Genomic DNA, 19,162 nt, shown 5'->3' with positions numbered 1-19,162 from the left:
AAAGGTAGGATTAAACTGCAGGACAAACTGCAAATTACTTTTTTTAAAAAAATATTTTAGAGCCGATTTTTTTTGGCATTTTAAATACTATAATTTTGTTTGGGTTTTTTTCTACTATATATTTGTGTGTGATGCACTATTTTTGCATGCATATAGTTGAAGAAGAGGCGTAGTGATGCTTCCTGCGGCAGGTCGGTGGAGTTCAAATTGCTGCATGAAAGACATTTTAAGAGGAATTGACCCAAGAGATGGGATAGTCTGAATTATTTAAGCATCGTCATACTTTGATTTGTCCATCCCAGCAAGTCAGCTTTGGGATGCTCTTGTCCTGCTATATTAACCAAAAAGCAAAACAAGTGCAGGGTACACAGCTCCACCAACACCTCCGCTGCTTCAGTTTCTTGGCTTAAAATCAGTTTTCTACCTCCTCAGGTGGTGTGTGAGCGGGGCGGAGAGCAGAGGATTCTGGGTCTGCACTTCACTGGTCCAAATGCTGGAGAAGTTACACAGGGCTTTGCTATGGGCTTCCAGTGAGTTTAACAAATCCTTTATTTAACCCTTTAAAACCTGGATCAACATTAGTTGTCATATGCTGCATTTAGACACCTTTTACTAGCATTTAAACCTGTGAACCCTGAGGAAATTGGTTTGTTTCTTAAAATACGGGAAAAAATTATAATAAGCAACTTAGCAAGAAATATACCACCAACTACAAAATGAACTACAAATTAATGTGTTGTTAGATGTTAAAAAATGAGGGAATAGAGAAAACTGTATTTTAAATTATCTTAATTATATTTTTTAAAATAATGTTACAGAAAAAAAGAAAAAATATATTTAATTTTTTAGCACTTGTGGTTTTCTTTTTCTTTTTCTTTTGTATTATTTTTTTACTTTTTACTTTTTTTTTCTTATTTTCAGGTACTATTTTTGTAACTTATATCTAATTTCTTATATGTTTTTGGTCCATTTCTCTTTTTTTTTGCTTGTTGATGTCTTCCCGTAATTGTGAAAAAAAATCAAGCCAAGTGGAACAGGTTTAAAAAGGTTAATTTAGGGGTAAATGTGTAGTTATTTCTGCATTTATGCCCCAAAGAACAACAAATTTAAACAGTTATGGTGTTGAGTTGATGTGTTTCAACTTTTTTTCTGCTCACTCATGCATTTCATGACTGATACATTTTATTTCTTACAGCAAATGAAACAATAAAACATTAAACCCTAAAAAAACATAGCTTCAAGTAAATTTTTGTTTCAGTATAAACAGGTAAATATTACATTTGTTTTCATATACTGTCTGCCTGGACGACTACAAAGGCAGACTTAACGGCATCACTAAGAGAGCAGTTTAGCTTGTAACATGTAACATTGCAAGAGTGTAAATTAAAACTATATTGAAACAAAGTCTGTGCCTTGTAACATGAAGTCTTGAGGTCCAATTGCAGCCCACATGGCCTTTTTTTGGCATTTCGTATTTGTAAATTAAGTATTAATAACACCTCTTTCACCAGAGATTTTATGTAAGTGAAGGACAGCCTTATTAAAACTATTCAACACATTACAGACACAACTTATAGCTGGGTTCTTCTGAGGTCTTCAGCAGATCCAAGCTTTAATATTAAAGGTCAAACTGATAGCAAACACTTATAAGGAATGACTGTAAATATTAGAGGATAGAAGATAAAGTTTAAGTAACGTGAATGACCTTCTTGTTTGTTTGTGTGTCTCAGGTGTGGAGCAACATATTCCCACCTGCTGCAGACAGTAGGCATCCACCCAACCTGTGCCGAGGAGGTGACCAAGGTCAACATCACAAAGCGGTCCGGCTTGGACGCCACGGTAACTGGCTGCTGAGGTTAAGCACCTCGGTCTCTGAACACTAGTGAGCACACAGGGTCGCTCCGTTGCAGTATTAAGAAGTTAGCCTGGGTTTCTCTCTGCTCTTTCTCCTCGCTCCTCTCCTTCTGCGGGGCCCCAAAATGGCCCCCAGTTTCACAGTGCTCTCTGGGATTTTGCTGCACCTCTTGTGCAACGGGTCAGTCATGGAGGTCATAACTGGCTGCCCAGGTTAGTGTCACTGACATGTCATGTGATTACCAAGACTATGATTATCCCATTTTCGTGCATGTTGTGAGTGTATCCAGTGAGTGAGAGCCCAGGCCGCAAAGCGAGCGTCTTTTAAATAAACAGCCTCATCAATCAGGATTACGGCTTGCACTCAGAGTTTTGTTGAAATTGTACGAGAACTGTGGACCAAACCCCAAAGTTTTTCTGAATATATATATTCTGCAAATATTGTTGTTTCTCTGGCTGTACTTCCTGTCCATTAGTCTTGGAGGTGACACATACCATACACCCCCACAAACCCTCCCCATGACACTGATGGATGGCCCCAGGGCCGTCGCCTCAGCGACACCGCCCCATTTCCCATGGACACACACAAACAGTCGGTGGGCCGCCTGTCAGTCAGCCAGTAAGACCTGGCCAGGGAGCCCTGGCTGGTTTAGGGCTCAGCAGACCCCTTCCTTTTCCTCCCATGCCCCTCTCCATCCCATTGCATGAAAGAATACAGTGGGACTACAATCGTGTGCCGTCAGATGCTGCGTGGATGCCTCAGCCGAGACTCAGTGCAGCTCTACCTGCTGATAACAGCTGTGAGAGTTTTCCTGTAACTGTATTACCCAGACTCACCCAAAGGTGGCACTGTTGCCCTCCAATTCTGCTCCTTTTTTCAGAGCCAAGAATGGAAGACATGATAAAGTAGTCATTGGATAAAACATGAGCCTGAATACATTCAGGTTGCACATTTAATCCCTTTAATCCCTATAAAAGATATTGTGCTTTTGGATGACGTTTGGAAACACTCTGACTCTATTGGTGCCAAACTGATAAGGTTATCTGTTGTGTATTTACATGGATGGCAAGTTTGGCCTTAAGAGTCATCACCCTTGAAGATAAGGCAAGTTGTTTATATCAGTAAAGCAGTAATAGGCCCTCACAGTAAGCCAAAGTGCTCAAATGTTGAACCTGCTGGCTGCACTGGACATATTGGGTTTATTGAGTCAACGATGAGGAGGAGGAGGAGGAGGAGGAGGAGGAGGGCTGTCAATAAAGTGGGTTGCTACAGAAATCAGGGGACCTGAGAGGAGGCTGCTGGGCGTAGTTTATTTTTATTTGAAGTCTAATCTGCCCGGTCTGATTAATGATTTCGATGAGGGGAGTGACAGTGTGCCAGGAGATGGAGAGAGGAAAGAGAGAGAGAGAGAGGTACCAGGTTTACTTGGAGCTGTGCCAGAGGAGAGAGAGCTGAGTTTCAGGCCTGGTTAGGGAGGGAAGGGGGATTCCTGTGTGCTCTGTTCAGGGCCGAGGTGCTGACTGAAGGACCCTGACCTCCGCTCAGCAGGAACAGCTTGACTCTATCACTCGGAGCACAGAGGGCTCACATGCTGCGGCGCTGCACGGCAGGGGCCTGAGGGGCTCAGGGTTGAGGGGAGGGAGGATGGCAAGAGGACGGACACAGCCAACCAACACAACTGCGAGCGGTAGCGGTGTGTTTGCCCTGAGTAATTGAGTCTATGTTCCTGTGCTTAACGAGCCACTTCAGAGACCTCAGGGTGGGCCCGAGGCTGCGAGAGGGAAGTTATTGAGGCCATCAGTGTAACTGTAATGTCTGTTTGCTTTTTACTCTCTACTTCCCCTCAGTGTATTCTCATCTGCTCCATATCTTACACACTGTATTTCTGCCCACACACAAAATGAAAAAGTCAGTATTTAAATGTCTTTATCACGTCTGTCGAATGTGAATGATATCTGTTCGTTGTTGCTCATCAGTCACTCCAGGCCCAAGATTCGACCAGGTAGCCTCAGCCGTGCCCCACAGGGGGGTCAGGGTTCAGCTTTCAGGTCAACCAGCTAATGATGACCTGCGCTAAAACCCAAAACTGGGAAGTGCAGGTCTGATGTCACCTGGCTGCCAACTGTTTTAGTTGTAAATAGAGAAGTGTAATTTTCCATTAAAGCTTTGTTATACATAATTTATTATGTAAAGTAATAACACACTGGAATGCACAGTGTCACTATTAAAGTAATAAAGCACACTGATTGAGTGTTCTGTGTTCTACATTAATGGATACATACAGTTGAAAGAGTTCCTTTACACTGGGCTCTGTTTGTTTGTTTTATAAAAACAAATCTTTGTATGCTTACTGAGAGAGGGTGAAACTGATAGCTGTGTTACAGAGAGGAAATAAAAAAGCCAGAAAACAAGCGTGGATATGTTAAGTATAAATGAAAATACTTAGAGGAATAGTTCAACATTTTAGGAAATATGTTATTTCCTTTTTATGCTTAGAATTATAGAAGATCAGTCTTTTCTATCTGTCTTTCAACAGGAAAACATAAGTATTTCTATAACTTGTTGAATTATTCCCCTTGCCTTGAATCAGTGGGTTTCATTTTTTTTCTTTTTCAATACCTTAAGTAAGGTCTACAGTAAACACAAATGTAAGAGATGGACTGTTTTGATGCTAGTTAGCCAGTTAGCACGTTAGCAACACAGTCCAAAGTTGAAAGAACAAATATTTACTGTGCTTTAGTGAACAACAACACAAACCATCAGGAAACATTTCTGCTTAAGAGCTCAATGGTTAAAAAAAAACAGTTGTACCTTATAGAACAAGTTTGTTTTGATCTCACTCCTTCTTTACTTCAGCTCTTGTGCATTTTCTCATCTTTGTTTCTCTTTTTGTGCGCTAAGCTAAACTGCCAATCAGAGTGATTTCATTCACGGACGAGCTCCATCGTCTCAAACGCCGGTTCAACATGCTGATTCAGCTGAAAAATTAGGAGCATTGGTGTGGGACACACTGCAGAGACTAGGGCGACAAACGCTCACCAACACTGACCGATGGTCCACCGTTGCCTTGATGTGTCAGGGCTTTGAAAAGACAGTTGCAAACAAATTGCTAAATGAGACTTCAAATTGTCATCATGTCATTTATGCTTCAAAAGTTATAGCAGTGGTGTTGATTTGTGAAGATGATCTTCCTGAACAAACGTATACGTCCCATAAATGTTTATTTTGTGCAATAATCCGAAAGCCAATTGAAAAATCCATTGACTTTTTGTATAGGAAACCAGGGTATTATTAACCAACGGGTTGGCCTACAAAAATAACGTCACCCTGTCGCACTATAAGGTCATCCAGGAAATACACAAAATTACTGACAGTGTCAATATACATAAGCATCCGCACAGGTTTATCATACAATATGCTACATGGCTCAGTCTAACATTAAGTAGCGTCACAAGGGGTGGTCACACTTTGACCCGGACTCGTCTCTGCTGACAGGCAGCTCTGCTATGCAGCCCTGTCACTCAACCCTCTGCACCAACAATGGCAGAAATTCCACTGTGTTTGTTTGGTTAAGGACAGAGCTCTCTGAAACCCCTGAACCTCCTCAGGATCCACAGCAGCCTCACTCACCCTGAGAATGAAGCCGGTGTCAGTCCTAACCTAGACAGCGGGAGTAAACTTCACCCGCCGTCTCAAGAATAGTCAGTCCCATTAAGCAATTGTGTCTCTTCTGTCCCTTCACAATGGCGCAAACAGGCTAAATCCACCTTGAAATGCACTTAGTAGAACATGTCAACATGTCAGGGTGCGCTCGGTTCTATGCTCCATCTTAATCCAGCCCATTGAGCACTGACAGTTGTCTGTGAGTCAGACATTCACGGGGCCTTTGTCACTTCAGGTCTTGAGCCCTAGCAGCCACGCTGGAGGAGCAGAAGCCTCAGACGCACGTTAAAACACACATGTTGGGTATACAGCCCCGCAGCCGGAGCAAAAGCCTCAGGAGGAGGAGAAACCGATACATACCTTGTGTAAACATTAGCGAAAAAATGACGCTAGGAACAGAAAAGGCTCAACCAAGGCGAGGATTATCCCTGAGAAATGAATAGGGGCCAATTATGACTGCTCTGTTGTACTGCCAGTATCTGGCTCAAGAGCTGTCAGCCTGAGATACCTGCAGGGCCTGGAGGGGGTGCGGTGGATGTGGAGGGGGTCCTCAGGAGGCTTGATGTAGAAAAAGGGGCCCTTAGATATGTAAGCCAAGATGAGTCTCCCAACTAGATTTTGGTGCTTTCTCCTTCTTCTGGCCTCCCAAGTTCAACACAATTAGCTCAAAGAGCCCGCTGAAGCCATGTACTAAGCCTAATGGTAGGCTCACAGAAACAACCATGGGAACAAGGGCGTTGAGATAAGGTTGTATGCTTTTCCTTTCATTTGCCGTACAAACTTACACAGTTCACAGACACCACTTTCCTGTGTGGGGACTCCTCAGTTCAAAGACAAATTTTCTTCTCGACCCTGGATTGTGACTGCAGTCTGAATACTCCCCGTCAGGAATGTCAAGGTTGCCTTTTCTGTTTCAAAGACTACATATTTGATTTTGCCACAACCGTAGCTTTCAGAAAGATTCAGTCGTCGAGTTGCCTCCCTTCTTGACTTTTCACTTAAACGTTAAGAAAAGGTAGGTGAGGTCAGGTCTTGTCAGAGTGAGGTCCTGTTGGTAGCGCAGTAGAGGTGAGGGCCTGTGAAATGAGCTTATCTGACCCCTGATAAGAATAGGATACCTTCAGGAATGGTCTAAATTCAATACACATGGCTGCTATGGTGGCTTTTAACCGAGGAGAAGTGGGTGTTTGAAAAAAGATAGATGTAGCACTGCGGTAAGCTTTGGCCTTTATCAACTGGTCCAGACAACCACAGCCTTTTCGTAGAGTACCAGTGCCTGTGGCCAGCCATGAAAAGGATGTGCTACAATGTCAGTTTGTGGTTCCTATCCTAAGACGTAACTAAGAGAGCAATTACGATCAGCAACCTCAACTCCTAAATCATTTAGTCAGGTTTTCTGCCACACAGGAAGCTGTCTTATTACCTCTGGAAGCTGTGCAGAGATTTATTGAGCTCATGTTTGATGGCGGCACACAACAAAGGGACTGTGTTTGTGTGTATATTCAAGCCAAACCATGCAGATTGGGACAATAGCAGCCTGCATGCAAAAGCAGTATAGCACACCCTAATGTTTAGATCCAAACAAGATGTGTCTGGAACTCTACATTTGGTCTCGCATGAATTACGATTGTGCTGTTTCACCTCTAACAACCTCTTAATCATTGTCTGTTTGATCAGCAATGCTTTTTTCTTCAGAACAGATGACATGTAAAATAATTGCTCAATTAATTCCATAGTATTTCAGTACTGCATTGCTTTGTAGTTGTATACATTAGAATTAGAGTGCATCAAAAGAGCCTAAGCAGCTGAGACAGTATTCAGCTGTGATCAGGTTAAGTCAGGCCAGGTTTAAGAGCTGACTTATGCCTCAGACAAGCAATTATATTTCAAAGCAAGAAATGAGGGACTAAAGTTTGGTGTACTTTTGCTGATTGTCTTGTAAAAGTGCTCTGATGACCTCCATGTTAAAAAACTGTTGAAATGATGGATTGATCCACCACTTAGACTCAGACTAAAATATATGTAGAATCACATGTGAGCATGACAGGAATATTGTGCAAATTGCTTGAGATGAACAAAAGTCTCATCTTAACTTTTGAAGTTGTTAATAACCTTGTGAAAATTTGATTTGTGTTATAGTTTGACATCAGTCGTGTAGACAGTACAAAGGGTGTTTCAGTCTGTCAAACTGGTTAAGCCTATTTTGAAGTCTGAATGTGAACTGGATAGTCTGGAAGGTTTCCAGTAGGTAAGAATTATTTAAATCTGATTTATTTAATAAAATTTCCTGCAGTAAGCCTTAATAAATTGGTAATCTTACTTTACGAAACTAAAAATATCATGCAGCGTGTGTGATTACATACTCGTTGATGGCTGATAGCTTTACGATTCAAAACCTCACATTGATCAAACCCTGGTACTGATGGAGATAATAAACTTAACAAGCCTCTGCAAAGCAAATAATTAGCTACTTCATTACACTTCCTAAAGATTTTTTAATAAACACTAGCAGTACAAAGAGAGCATCAGTATCAACACCAGCTTGACAACGCAACGTTTCCTGCTGGATGTGTCTGCTCTGGGGCTCTGGTGTTATCAGTCTGAGTCACATCACATAAATCAAAGTAGCACCCAGTGTCATGATAGTTTCCCAGCCAAAAACATCTGGCTGGAGACGTGAGGAACTGCCTGGGCCTGAGCTGAGCATCTAACTGGCACAGATTGTAATTCCTGTCCAAAAACGTGCATGTAGTAGGAATACACACACACATGCTCAATGCTCAGCATGTTATGTGATGCAGAGGGACTGCATGCAGGGCTCGCCCTCCGGCTGCTGTCGATGCCTCCTTGATTGATTCAGTCTTTCCTGTTTAGCCATTAAAAGCTGTGTGTGGTGGGATGAGCAGCCTGTGAATGAATCACACACACACACACACACACACACACACACGCATTCTGCATGCAGTGTGTATATGCTAGCTTTGCTTCTGGAACTCACAGTTATCCCTGCCGGTGTTTATTTGTTGGTTACGGATCTGATGAGAGATGGCTTGCGTGGTATGTTTTGTGTGTGTGTGTGAGGTGGTGTGTATGGGGGCAAGTGGGAATGTGGATGCGTGGGTGTGTCGGCAACGTGAGCTCTCTTGTGTACGGCCTGTATTTGGATATCCACACATACTGCATGTTTGAATGGCATGGTGTGGGTATACTGTGAATCTGGGCTCAGTACACATGAACGTTCCCTAAAAATAAAGCTGTGGAGAGCTATACTTCTGCTCTGTCTTTCCAAAACAAATTTTCAGACGGTTGTATAACAGGAGTGTCACTGTCACAGCCAAACTATGGTACACACAGGCGTGCACACACAGAGACCAGTGTATATATAACTAGCTCAGTAATTAGTCTTCACAGAGTAACCTTTGGCCTTAATGTCATCCCGTATGACAAATGAAGTAGCAAGAGTGTTCATTACTGTGTGTCGCGGCATCTACTGCAAGAGGAGACGCGGCATGAGTCTCGACTCACTAATCTGGGTTCAGTACACCCAATGGCTTTTTTAGACCGTCTTTATCTTTGCTCTTTTTGCGTGCCGATGGTACAAAAATGGCCTGAGCCTTCAGATGATAATGTGCAAATTGTCAGGCAGTGGAAATATGGCAGCAATGTAACCTTTTGATCCTTGCTTATACTTGTTGCCATGTGCCACCCTTTTTCCATAAAGATATATTAAGACTTTGATGAAACTCTTTGTTGCTTAAATTAAAGGGACAGTTATCCCCAAAATGAACAATATATGTCTTTCCTCTCACCTGTTGTGCTATTTATAAATCTAGATTGTTTTGGTGTGAGTTAGAGTATGTTGGAGATACTGGCTGTAGAGATGTCTGAATCGTCCCCAATGTAATTGAACTAGATGGCTCTCCACTCATGGTGCCAAAAATGCCAAGATTTAAAAAAAAATAATCTTAATAGCAATGTCTCCCTCTAGAAATTAGGACCCAGTTACTCAAGATAACCTAGAGACCTTATTTTGAGCAGCTTCATACAGGAGTTGTCTGTCTAGTAAACCACACCTGCTAACTTTATCAACCAAAAAGAAGCCTCCAAGGATGAAAAATGAAGCCAATGTGGACGTGCAAAAAACTGCAATTCACAACAGACTGGCTCCAAAACAGATTAAAACCTCATAGACCTCCATGTTAAAAATGCGAAACTTTACAGCAGAAATGAACATGTTCACAGTCTGGTACAAAAAAAAAGTTTTTGGTCTCTTTAGTTAATTTTAACATGCATGGCAACTGTGCCTAATTTAAGTTTTTATATAACTCCCCAGTTTACATGTAATTATGGCACACAGTTGCATGAAATTAAGGGCAGTGCCACTTGACAAGCTGTCTGCAAGTCGCAGCTGGCTTGTCACTTCTGGCTCAAAAAACCAAGATGGTGACAGCCAAAATGCAGAAATTGAGGCTACAAAACAGCAGTCCACAAACCAATGTCATGCTAGCTATGTCCGTTAATATATACAGTCAATGACTCAAGCAAGGTATTTGAAGCATATGGCATTCAGACAAGATGTTTTATCACATTTATGTGATTGTGCATTGTCATAAAAGACAGATTGAAATTGGTGACTATATAAACTTTTAAATTTTTTACTCCTTAATTTAATATTTGGGTGGAGAGATAATAACTTACCCTTACCTGCTGCTCCCAGTGGATACTGTGTCATTAAAACTGTGTCAACTGCCATTCTTTTGCCACAACATGAGACTGGTTTATTGGAAAACAAAACTGTAGACAGTGAGATATTTTTATGTTGTTTATCTTTTTTATTGTCATTAATGCGCTTCGTTTATTTGTGTTTCATAACAGCTGTCTTGCTTGTCTCTATGTAGTGCAGGCGGTGTTTGTATCTTCATATTATCCAAAGCCTTATCACTGACCGTATTTTCAGTGCTTTCATTCTTAATGTTTATGCCTTTAATTATTGCCTGCTTGGAGACTGCAGATGAACATTTGTCTTGCTGGCTAACTCTGACATATTGTCAAATGTTATTAATATGCACTGTCCCTGACAAATAATTAAAAATGAAGAAAAACAAAGCCATGAGAAAACAGCTTCATCATTAAAGAGGAGTTTCAAAAAGAACTGATAAAAATATTAACTTTGGGTGCCTCCTCTTCTTCACTGTTCCAAGGGAGGATGGTTTAATCGTGCTGATAAAGTCAGTGTTTCCTTCCCGTTACACACTGATTCATTTAAGCTGTGTTTTGTTCTATGTCTCAAAGTGACAGGCGGGCCAGTCACTCCTCGCCCTCCCTGAGATCTCTCCATTCACACCTGCAGAGATGCCCAAGGAAAACATCAGCTGGGGAGGCCTCACCATCACATTATATGATACCTACACATTCAACACATACTCCCAAACGCAGTATCTTCTTCTTCTGATAACTTCATGCGAACTCATCCACTGACACGTAAATTCAGCCAGACGTAAAGCTGTACATGCACATTCATTCTTGATGCCATGATGGATCAATCCTGTTTTATTGATCAGTGGTGTTTTTTTTCTTATTTAACTGGATATCTGAAACAAACATCACATCAGAGTGAATCTTCTGTAACTTGCTACAGGGTAGAGTAAGATGATCAAAAGCCTCAAGTCTGTACATGCCTTTTAATAGCCTCAGTCACCCAGAATTCAATGAAGTGACCAACATATTTTGTTTTAAGCTAGGGTTAGATCTTTAAGAATTGAAATGCGTGTTTGTATCCACCGGAGGTGTGGACTCGATTCATGTGACTTGGACTCGAGTCAGACTCAAAGCACAAATTTGACGACTTTTGACTCGACTTGACAAAATCGTAAAGACTAGTAACTGGACTTGGTCTTTTCAGTTTGACTTGAGCCTTTGCTATAGAAAATACTTGATACCTTCCCCCAAGCCCAAAGATAATTGATTAAAAAGATTATTAATTAACAGTGTGCCATAAATCAATAAATTTCCCTTTATTGCCTGAATCAACTAACATAAGCGCTATTCATTCCCAGCAAGCCGACATTTAATTCCCCAGATCCACTGTGTTTGAACCAACACCATCCAATCAAGTTGCAGGAGAGAACCATGAATAACTAGAGTCACTACAGTGAGCATTAGTCAAAAAAAATATGCCAAGATAATTTCATTCACGTACAAAACTACAAAAACGTCAACAAAAATAGAACTGAAAATGTACAGGTGGAAAATCACAGACAAGAAATCATAAACTTCCAACTTTTGTTTAACATTTGAAGTTGAACAAAGAGTCCAGGTTAGTATTAACTCTTTAAAACCTGGATGGTCTGTTTTCTTGTGCTGCTCTCAGACGCCTTTCACAAGCTGTTTGACCCTTTGTTAACCTGGTTTGATAATTGGTTTGTTTTAAGAAAGAAGGACAACCCCCCCCAAAATATTAAAAAAAATATATACACACACACACACACACACACACACACACATACATATATATAGGCAATTTGGGGGGTTCTTTTCTTTTCTATTCTTCTTTTTCTACTTTTCTTTTTTTACTCATCTTCAGGTAATTCTCCTTTAACTTTTTACTGATTTCTTGCTAATTTTTGTGCCATGTCATGCTAAAATTCTCATTGCATTCTTGTCATGTTTTTGAAAGATATAAAATCTATTTGCTGGGGTTTCATAGAATTAACAAAATTATATAAGAAAGCTGGCTGCAGACAGGAGCTTCATATTTAGCATACAAATATGAAAGTGGCAGGCCTGTGGAACTTCATATGTAACTCATATGACTGTCAAATAATTATTTTAAAGAACTTTTTCTTGGATAAAGGTTGAGTATACACAGTTACATATTAAATATATTTACACCATACGATTAGTGTCATGAACTCTGTGTAACTGTATCTTAGTGTATATCTCTTATGTTGATTTATTGCCCTGTGAGTCAGTAAAGAACGTTCCTGATCATCAGTCTCCTGGCAAAGTAGCTCTCTGTGTCCACACTATGTATTCATTACTTTATGGTCTGTCTCGGGGGACTTTAAGGCACTGTCTAGTGTTCCTCCCTGGAGTTTTGCCCTCCACAGTGTACAGTGCAGTCCTCTACCTCTGCATGATGAGAGAGGAGCCTGGTGAATGAGCAGCAGCAGACTGCATCCAGTCTATTTCTATCTCTCTGCGGTCTGGCTGCTGCTGCTCAGGCTGACCCGCAGCCTTTCTAATTTGGTGATGAGCTGTAAAGTGACCTGCCTGCCCCCACGGCCGGGTGGCTGGAGCAAGAGTGGGATTCCAGGGATTTCCTTACCACACAGTCTCTTGGGTTGGATGGATGATACTGCATACACACCCCAATGCTGTCACACCACCTTCTCCTCCTCCTCCTCCTCCACCTCCACTGCATCCTCCTCAGACCCACGGGGAGACTTGCATCTATCTCTCAAGTGCACCCTGGCATTGTCCTGTCCACCCTCCCTGTCCCTGGGTAAACTGAGATGCCAGGAATAATTGATGATGATGTAGGCCATGGTATCTGTCCAGGCAGGGCAGCAGACACTCTGTCCCACCTCCTGCTGAGGGGTTACCGTCCTGCCACCGCCATTTGCACTAATTGGTTTAAACTCATTGCTATGACTGAGACTCGCCCTTTTCATAGATGTCATTACGTGCTTATGCATTTCATCTAGCTCATCAGTGAATTAGATACACTGATAATCCTCCGCTCTAAATCCCAAATATTGTGTGTCTCGATTATTATAATATGAGTATGGCACTTCAGCGAGCTGACAGTGTTATGTAAGCGAGTTCACATATAGCCTACATTAACCCTTTGAAACCTGGATTAACAACATTCTTTCAAAAACTTGGGAATAAAGGGTCATAATGAATGTTTTGGCTGGTCTCCAGTAGTACTCCCAATACTGTGACTGGGGTGTGTCCATGGTGCCAACATTTACTTGGCCATATAGATTTAGTTGTATGTGAGGTATTTTCCATCCTTCCCCTGAGTGCTATCCTTAATCACTTGGTCTGTTCTGCTTGGAGATTGTTTAGATTTCTAACTTAATGTGCTCTACGTGCTATGCACCTTCTCCCACTGAGCCACCTGTACTCCTTATTGTTTCATTTCAGAGTGCAGGGGGGACTGTCTGACTCTAATCCACACAGCCACAGAAGAGGTTTAAAACACTCTGGTTTCATCTAATCTTCCAGCTCAGACCTAGCCGAGCTTGAAACCCGCTTTCTCCATGATAGGAATGGACAAATAAAGGTCTATCCCAGCACTCCCATGAAAGGGGTCTGTGTGCTCTGTGGATTAGGGCCCTGTGTTTTCTCTGTCTCTCTTTCTCCATTAGACTGAAAAGGACAGAAAAAAATAAAGACTCCCCTGTTCTTGCAGTATTGTAAGGCTTTGGCGGTTTTATTATAGTTATCGCTCAGTTCTAATGTTTTTGTCTTTTGAAAGGTTTGAAATTAAATATATGTAGGATTTAATGCTCTGCTCTTCTATTTCTGTCTATTTTTGACTATTTTGTGTTGCTTTTAACTGGACGTTGTGCTCGCTTTTTGTAATGTGTAATGGTTGTATTTGTCTGCTTGAATTTAATGTTGTAAATATGTTTTATGCTGCCCTTAGGTCACTCTTGGAAAAGAGATTTTAAATCTCAGTGGAGTTTATCTATCTATCTATCAATCTACACTTTTGTGTTTATCTTTTCATTTATATATATATATATATATATATATATATATATATATATAAATATATATCATATATATGTGTAAGTGTGTGTGTGTGTGTGTGTGTGTGTGTGTGTGTGTGTGTTTGTGTTGAGTTTTCTCTACAGGCACTTTCACGGGCAGCTCACCCGCTCTAAATAGAGGTCCTCCAAGTCTGGCGCATGTTTTGTATCTCCTCCTCTGAAGGCTCTGCTGCTTCTCTCTGACAGCTGCCAAAACACCGCTGTGTCACTGAAATGGTATTTTCTAAACTTTTGTTAAAGCTTCTGTTCTCTTTAATGACTCTACTTTACCCGACGATAACGCTTACCATGAAAGAACAAGGTAAATGTGTCGTTTTGTAGCTGCTGTTGTGGGTAGCTGCTAGCCTGCTGCTAACCATGTAAACAACATGAGACTGACAGCTAAAGCGAAGTGATATGAATAGTTCTTTTGCCTTTTCAGTTTTCAGCCCAGCGCTTTAGTTTATTCAGAATAGTAAAGTTAAGTTAAGGGCACTGTTGTGAGTATAAAGCAGCAGTAGAGGCGCATACGGACAGGAGTACTCTCTTGCTTTATAATTAATAGACAATGAATAAGAGAAGCACAAAACAAGAGCTGAGAAACAACGCAGTAGAACATAATTGAGAGGGCGTGCCATTATGCAAGTTTAGCTTTATTTAAAAGAAAGCTGCTGTGGATCAAATCATATATGAGGGCACTCGCCATTACTAAAGATGTATGTATGTGCCAAAACAACAAAAATGAATGAGTTTTAGTGTGACTCTTTATAGATATGCTCATGAAATATTTTGGAACTAGCTGTAACCCAGTTTTAGTTTTGGAAGAAATGGGTGTGTAAGATAACACAGGGCATATATAAAAATTCTCTAATAGATTTCTTAGTATTAAATAAAACACGATTAAACATGAAAAACATTTTACATACTATCTCTTGAACTTCTGCACGCACTGTTCATGATGAAAGCTGGCACACATCCTGTGACTGTCTGTCAAGTGTATTTTTAAGTAGATCCACGTTTAGATGCAGTTTTTAAAGCTTGAAACATTTTCTGTTCTGATTTGTATACATTTGCATTATGTTATCTATGGCGGAAACAAATGATTACTTTCATTGTCAATTAATCTGGAGGTTATTTTCTCAGTTTTTTGGTCTATAAAGTGTCAAAGTGGTGAAATTTGTGTGACTGCCTCCAAGACCAACTTGACATCCCTAAATGCCTTGTTTTGTCCACAAATAAAATATATTCCCTTTACTGCCATAGTCAAGTAAAGAAAACTGAAATTGTCACAGTTAAGAAGGTGTAATCACAGAATTTTAACTGAAAAAATCACTAATCTATTAATTGTTGCATCTCTAATCTTTTTAGAAAGGCCAATTTAAAGGATTAGATGCTTTTGATGTAGTTTTGTTTTGTTGAGCTTGTCCATTTGTAGAAACTTTTGAAATTTGTGAGGAGAGTTCTAGCTGATCTCCGGAAGCTGTCACCATGTTCAAATAGTTAGCCCTCTGTCAAACTTTTCACCGTCCATTACTTAGTCCTCATGCAGTCACTCATCACACCCCTGGAGATGACTGACAGTTGTAATACAGGGGGGTGTGCTGTTTGACAAAGTGTATTTTCTGTATTCTTTGTCCCCCTGTTGCGGGATGTCTTATTGAGATTATAGCATCATAAACATATACTTGTTTTCACATCTTTGCTGTAATGACGGCAAAATCCCTATAGATCCGAAGTCAATCACACCCCTAACGTGTGGAGATGTATGATGACACTTGAGCTGTCAACCCTCTTGTGTCCCTTTATCCTCTAGTGTTCAGGTAAATGACCTCATGGAGGAAATGGGTGATAATGTAAACAGATAAGGCTCCTGGTACCTGTTGACCACAGTCAGGACCCCCTAAATCAGGACCCTCTGACACAGTGCTCCATCAGTGCCTGCCTCAATGACGACCACAACGCATTGAGCTCTTATCTGCAATGGCCCCTGCTTAGCATTCACGCCATTCATGCGAACAATGCCACCTCTTCCCACTCAGTGGATCTGTGACTGACAGTGGGTGTTGGTGCACTTGTGTCTGGCTTGAGCCTATTGCAGGCAGTGGGCTGTTTATCCAGTCCAGATAACCCCACCAAGACACAATAAAGGGCGTGTGTCTTCCTCGCCACTTCCCGTGTTGTTTATCTAACGGGACTTTTATAATGGAGCTCTCTCTCTATTTAGCACGTTGGTTTCCTCCTCAGAAGGATCTGTTTTAGTCGGGGGAGGGTAAAGGCATAAAGGCTGACTGATGGTCATCGAGCCAGCTCACCACCCTCTGACCAGCCAGCGAAGTGGAAGTGCCCCCTTGGCGAGACGGCGAAAAGTAGCAAAACAGCAGATAACACCACTGCCTTTGAAACACAGCAGAATGACGAATAGCTGAGGTATGATGTAGCAGCAATGGATGGATTTGAGTTCTTTTTTTTCTTTTAAGCTTGTTGGCAAAGATGTTACAGAAAAGAATTACTGTTGGTTTGAAAGCTTATAAAGTTGGCTTCTCATTGGCAGGCCTATCTAGACTGCAGCTTTTGAGTTATGTGTAATCTACTTTGAGTTTTCATCATGCAGGTCAGATCTCATATTTGATGAGGCTGATATCAGCAGGGGATCTCGGGATCCCATGCCTCTATAATGGCTCCTGTGAAGCTGGGGCATTATAAAGCTTCTATAATAAACCCCTGTGATCAGTATAACCCTCCCTCCCTGCTCTTATTTATGAATGGCAGAATTTGACAAGGGGGGCACCTCAGGTGGGTAGCTGCTGATCACATGATACCAGCACTAAAGAGCCAAGCAAGGAATGCGGACAGGACTCCCCCCCTCGACCCTAGTCAAAAAAAACTTTGATGCCCCATATCATAACGAATCCCCGCTCCCTCCTCAAGCCCTCATATGTGCATCAATGTCGAGGGAGGGGAACGGGTGCTGCAGTCCAGGCGGGGGGGGGGGGGGGGGGGGTGCATAGATAGTGGCTACGTTTGATCTGAAGGTCGCCAGCCCCTTGCTGGTGTTGAGAGATCCTTGGCGGACGAGGCTGGCTCTTATTTAATAACATGAAGGGGAAGCGGACCTTTCTCTCATAATTAGGCCTAATTACCCAGTAGGTGTGGACAGACGGCCCAAGAAGAGACAAACTGCCTTTATCCATGGACTTAGAGTCAGATTACCCCAGAGCTGTCTTATCTGTTTCAGGGCCAGCAGGAGCCTCAATCCTCCTCCTCATGCCTCTTCCCACTGGCTCCCATATCCAGCTCAGGTATATTAATCAGTCAGTCTGATTTATTATGCCCCATCCGAGACACACAAGTTTTAATTAGGCCAAGCTGGTTACTGAGATTTTTTCTGGGGACATGTATATAATAAGACTGTTAACTGACCTGTTGGGTGTTTTTTTATCTATTGCTCAATCACTTTATGAAAGCTTCTTAGCTTCATTAAAACTGCTGGGTTAGTTTCTTGTCCTTGAGAAAGTATGACCAGGGGATCACATGCAAGTTTGGAAATTAACTTTTTTTGACCTCCTGCCACTGTGGCTGGTCTACCAGATACTCAACAGATTACCATTGGTTTTTTGGGCTTGTGGGAGTCACTTGCACATTTTACCAGGAATTTCCAACCCTGATCAGCAAGGTATCTTTAAGTTTACTCAAGATGTTTTTTGATGCCAAACACACAGTCTTGACAAGTGGCCAGCCTGATTGTTTGCTCGGCCACCTCTCTGTTAGCTAGGAACAATTTAAAGGTCCTTGCAGACAGATTAGAATGACATCCTGCCACCGTCATGTTTGTTTACAGTATCTGTCTCTCCCTTCCTGAGCTGCCTGCTTGCTTGTATTTGGGTTTGTGGGTGACTCATTTGCAGCCACCACAACAGACCCATTGTTGTGGGCAGTTCAGAAACTGAAAAATGCTGACGCCTGGGAAACGGAGGGAATAGTCCACTGAGGACGTGGTGGCAGAAAAGTGGACATTATACAAGTTTGGTTATTTAGTCCCCAAGAGACATCTCCATCACTGTCTCCAACTGTTGTTTGTGTTTGACAGTGGGTTTTGATTGTCATTGGAAGGTCTTCCAGCTGTTGGTCTCGAGACAATGAGTGCAGACAGTTTGAGGCCGCTGTATCCATGACTCACAGCTCCATGCGGGTCTGCTGCGAGAGGACAATAAGGGATGCTTAATCCACCTGTTGTCAGGGCGAGCCTCACCCTGTCACACACTGACACAGGCACCGGACTCTGGCGCAGGAATGCAGCCTTACCCATCTATTCAGAGCTTAACTCAAAGACCCTCACAAAAACACTGTTGACATTTTTTGCCATTTTTTTCATACCAGATGAAAACAAGTTCGTACAGTTGTTGGTCAAAGGGTTTCCTGCAGGTTCAGAGAAACAAGTGATACCTGCTGGTCGATATTTTATCCATCCCGCTCTTGAGAACATATCTTCTCAAAGATGCGTTGAGGGAGTTTCTTCAAATTTGGCATAAACATTCACTTGGACTCAACGATGAACTGGTTAGATTTTGGTGTTCAAAGGTCTCTGTGACCTCTGATCTGTCTCATTCTTGTTTACCTGTTATCTCAAGAACACCTTTAGGGAATTTCATTAAATTTGGCACATATGTCTGCTTGGACTCAATGATGAATGGATATAATTTTGATGGTCAAAGGTCAATATTACTGTGACCTTGCATCCGTTTCATTTTTGCAAGCATACATTGTGTCTCCCTGTAGTGGTACACTGACAGTAAGTCTGCTGGGATGACTGTGTCCTTGTGAGTCCGTCGGACTGCAGTGTTGTGTCCTTAATTAGGCAGGCTGGTTTAGGGGTCTCTGCCTC

General features: G+C 41.7%; 2 protein-coding genes across 3 annotated transcripts in view; both read left to right on the top strand.

Moving 5' to 3' along the window:
- The window catches only part of txnrd2.2 (thioredoxin reductase 2, tandem duplicate 2), a 27,763-nt gene extending 23,596 nt beyond the window's left edge, over positions 1 to 4,167 (top strand). For both annotated transcript variants that reach the window (XM_042488093.1, XM_042488092.1), the window contains exons 15-17: positions 1 to 4; positions 433 to 530; positions 1,731 to 4,167. The exon at positions 1 to 4 is cut by the window's left edge and continues 68 nt beyond it. In XM_042488093.1, coding sequence (XP_042344027.1) covers positions 1 to 4; positions 433 to 530; positions 1,731 to 1,854 — 226 coding nt within the window. In that variant the 3' untranslated portion in view covers positions 1,855 to 4,167. The remainder of the gene's footprint in view (positions 5 to 432; positions 531 to 1,730) is intronic.
- A 10,274-nt stretch (positions 4,168 to 14,441) lies between these two features.
- The window catches only part of gnb1l (guanine nucleotide binding protein (G protein), beta polypeptide 1-like), a 28,365-nt gene continuing 23,644 nt past the window's right edge, over positions 14,442 to 19,162 (top strand). The window contains exon 1 of the mRNA XM_042488120.1: positions 14,442 to 14,517. The gene's annotated coding sequence lies outside the window, so the exon portion shown is untranslated. The remainder of the gene's footprint in view (positions 14,518 to 19,162) is intronic.

This window comes from Plectropomus leopardus, chromosome 6, assembly GCF_008729295.1.
Source record: "Plectropomus leopardus isolate mb chromosome 6, YSFRI_Pleo_2.0, whole genome shotgun sequence".
Taxonomy (NCBI): Eukaryota; Metazoa; Chordata; class Actinopteri; order Perciformes; family Serranidae; genus Plectropomus; species Plectropomus leopardus.
The sequence above is the reverse complement of the archived record's forward strand: the minus strand, read 5'-3'. Positions and strand labels throughout refer to the sequence as shown.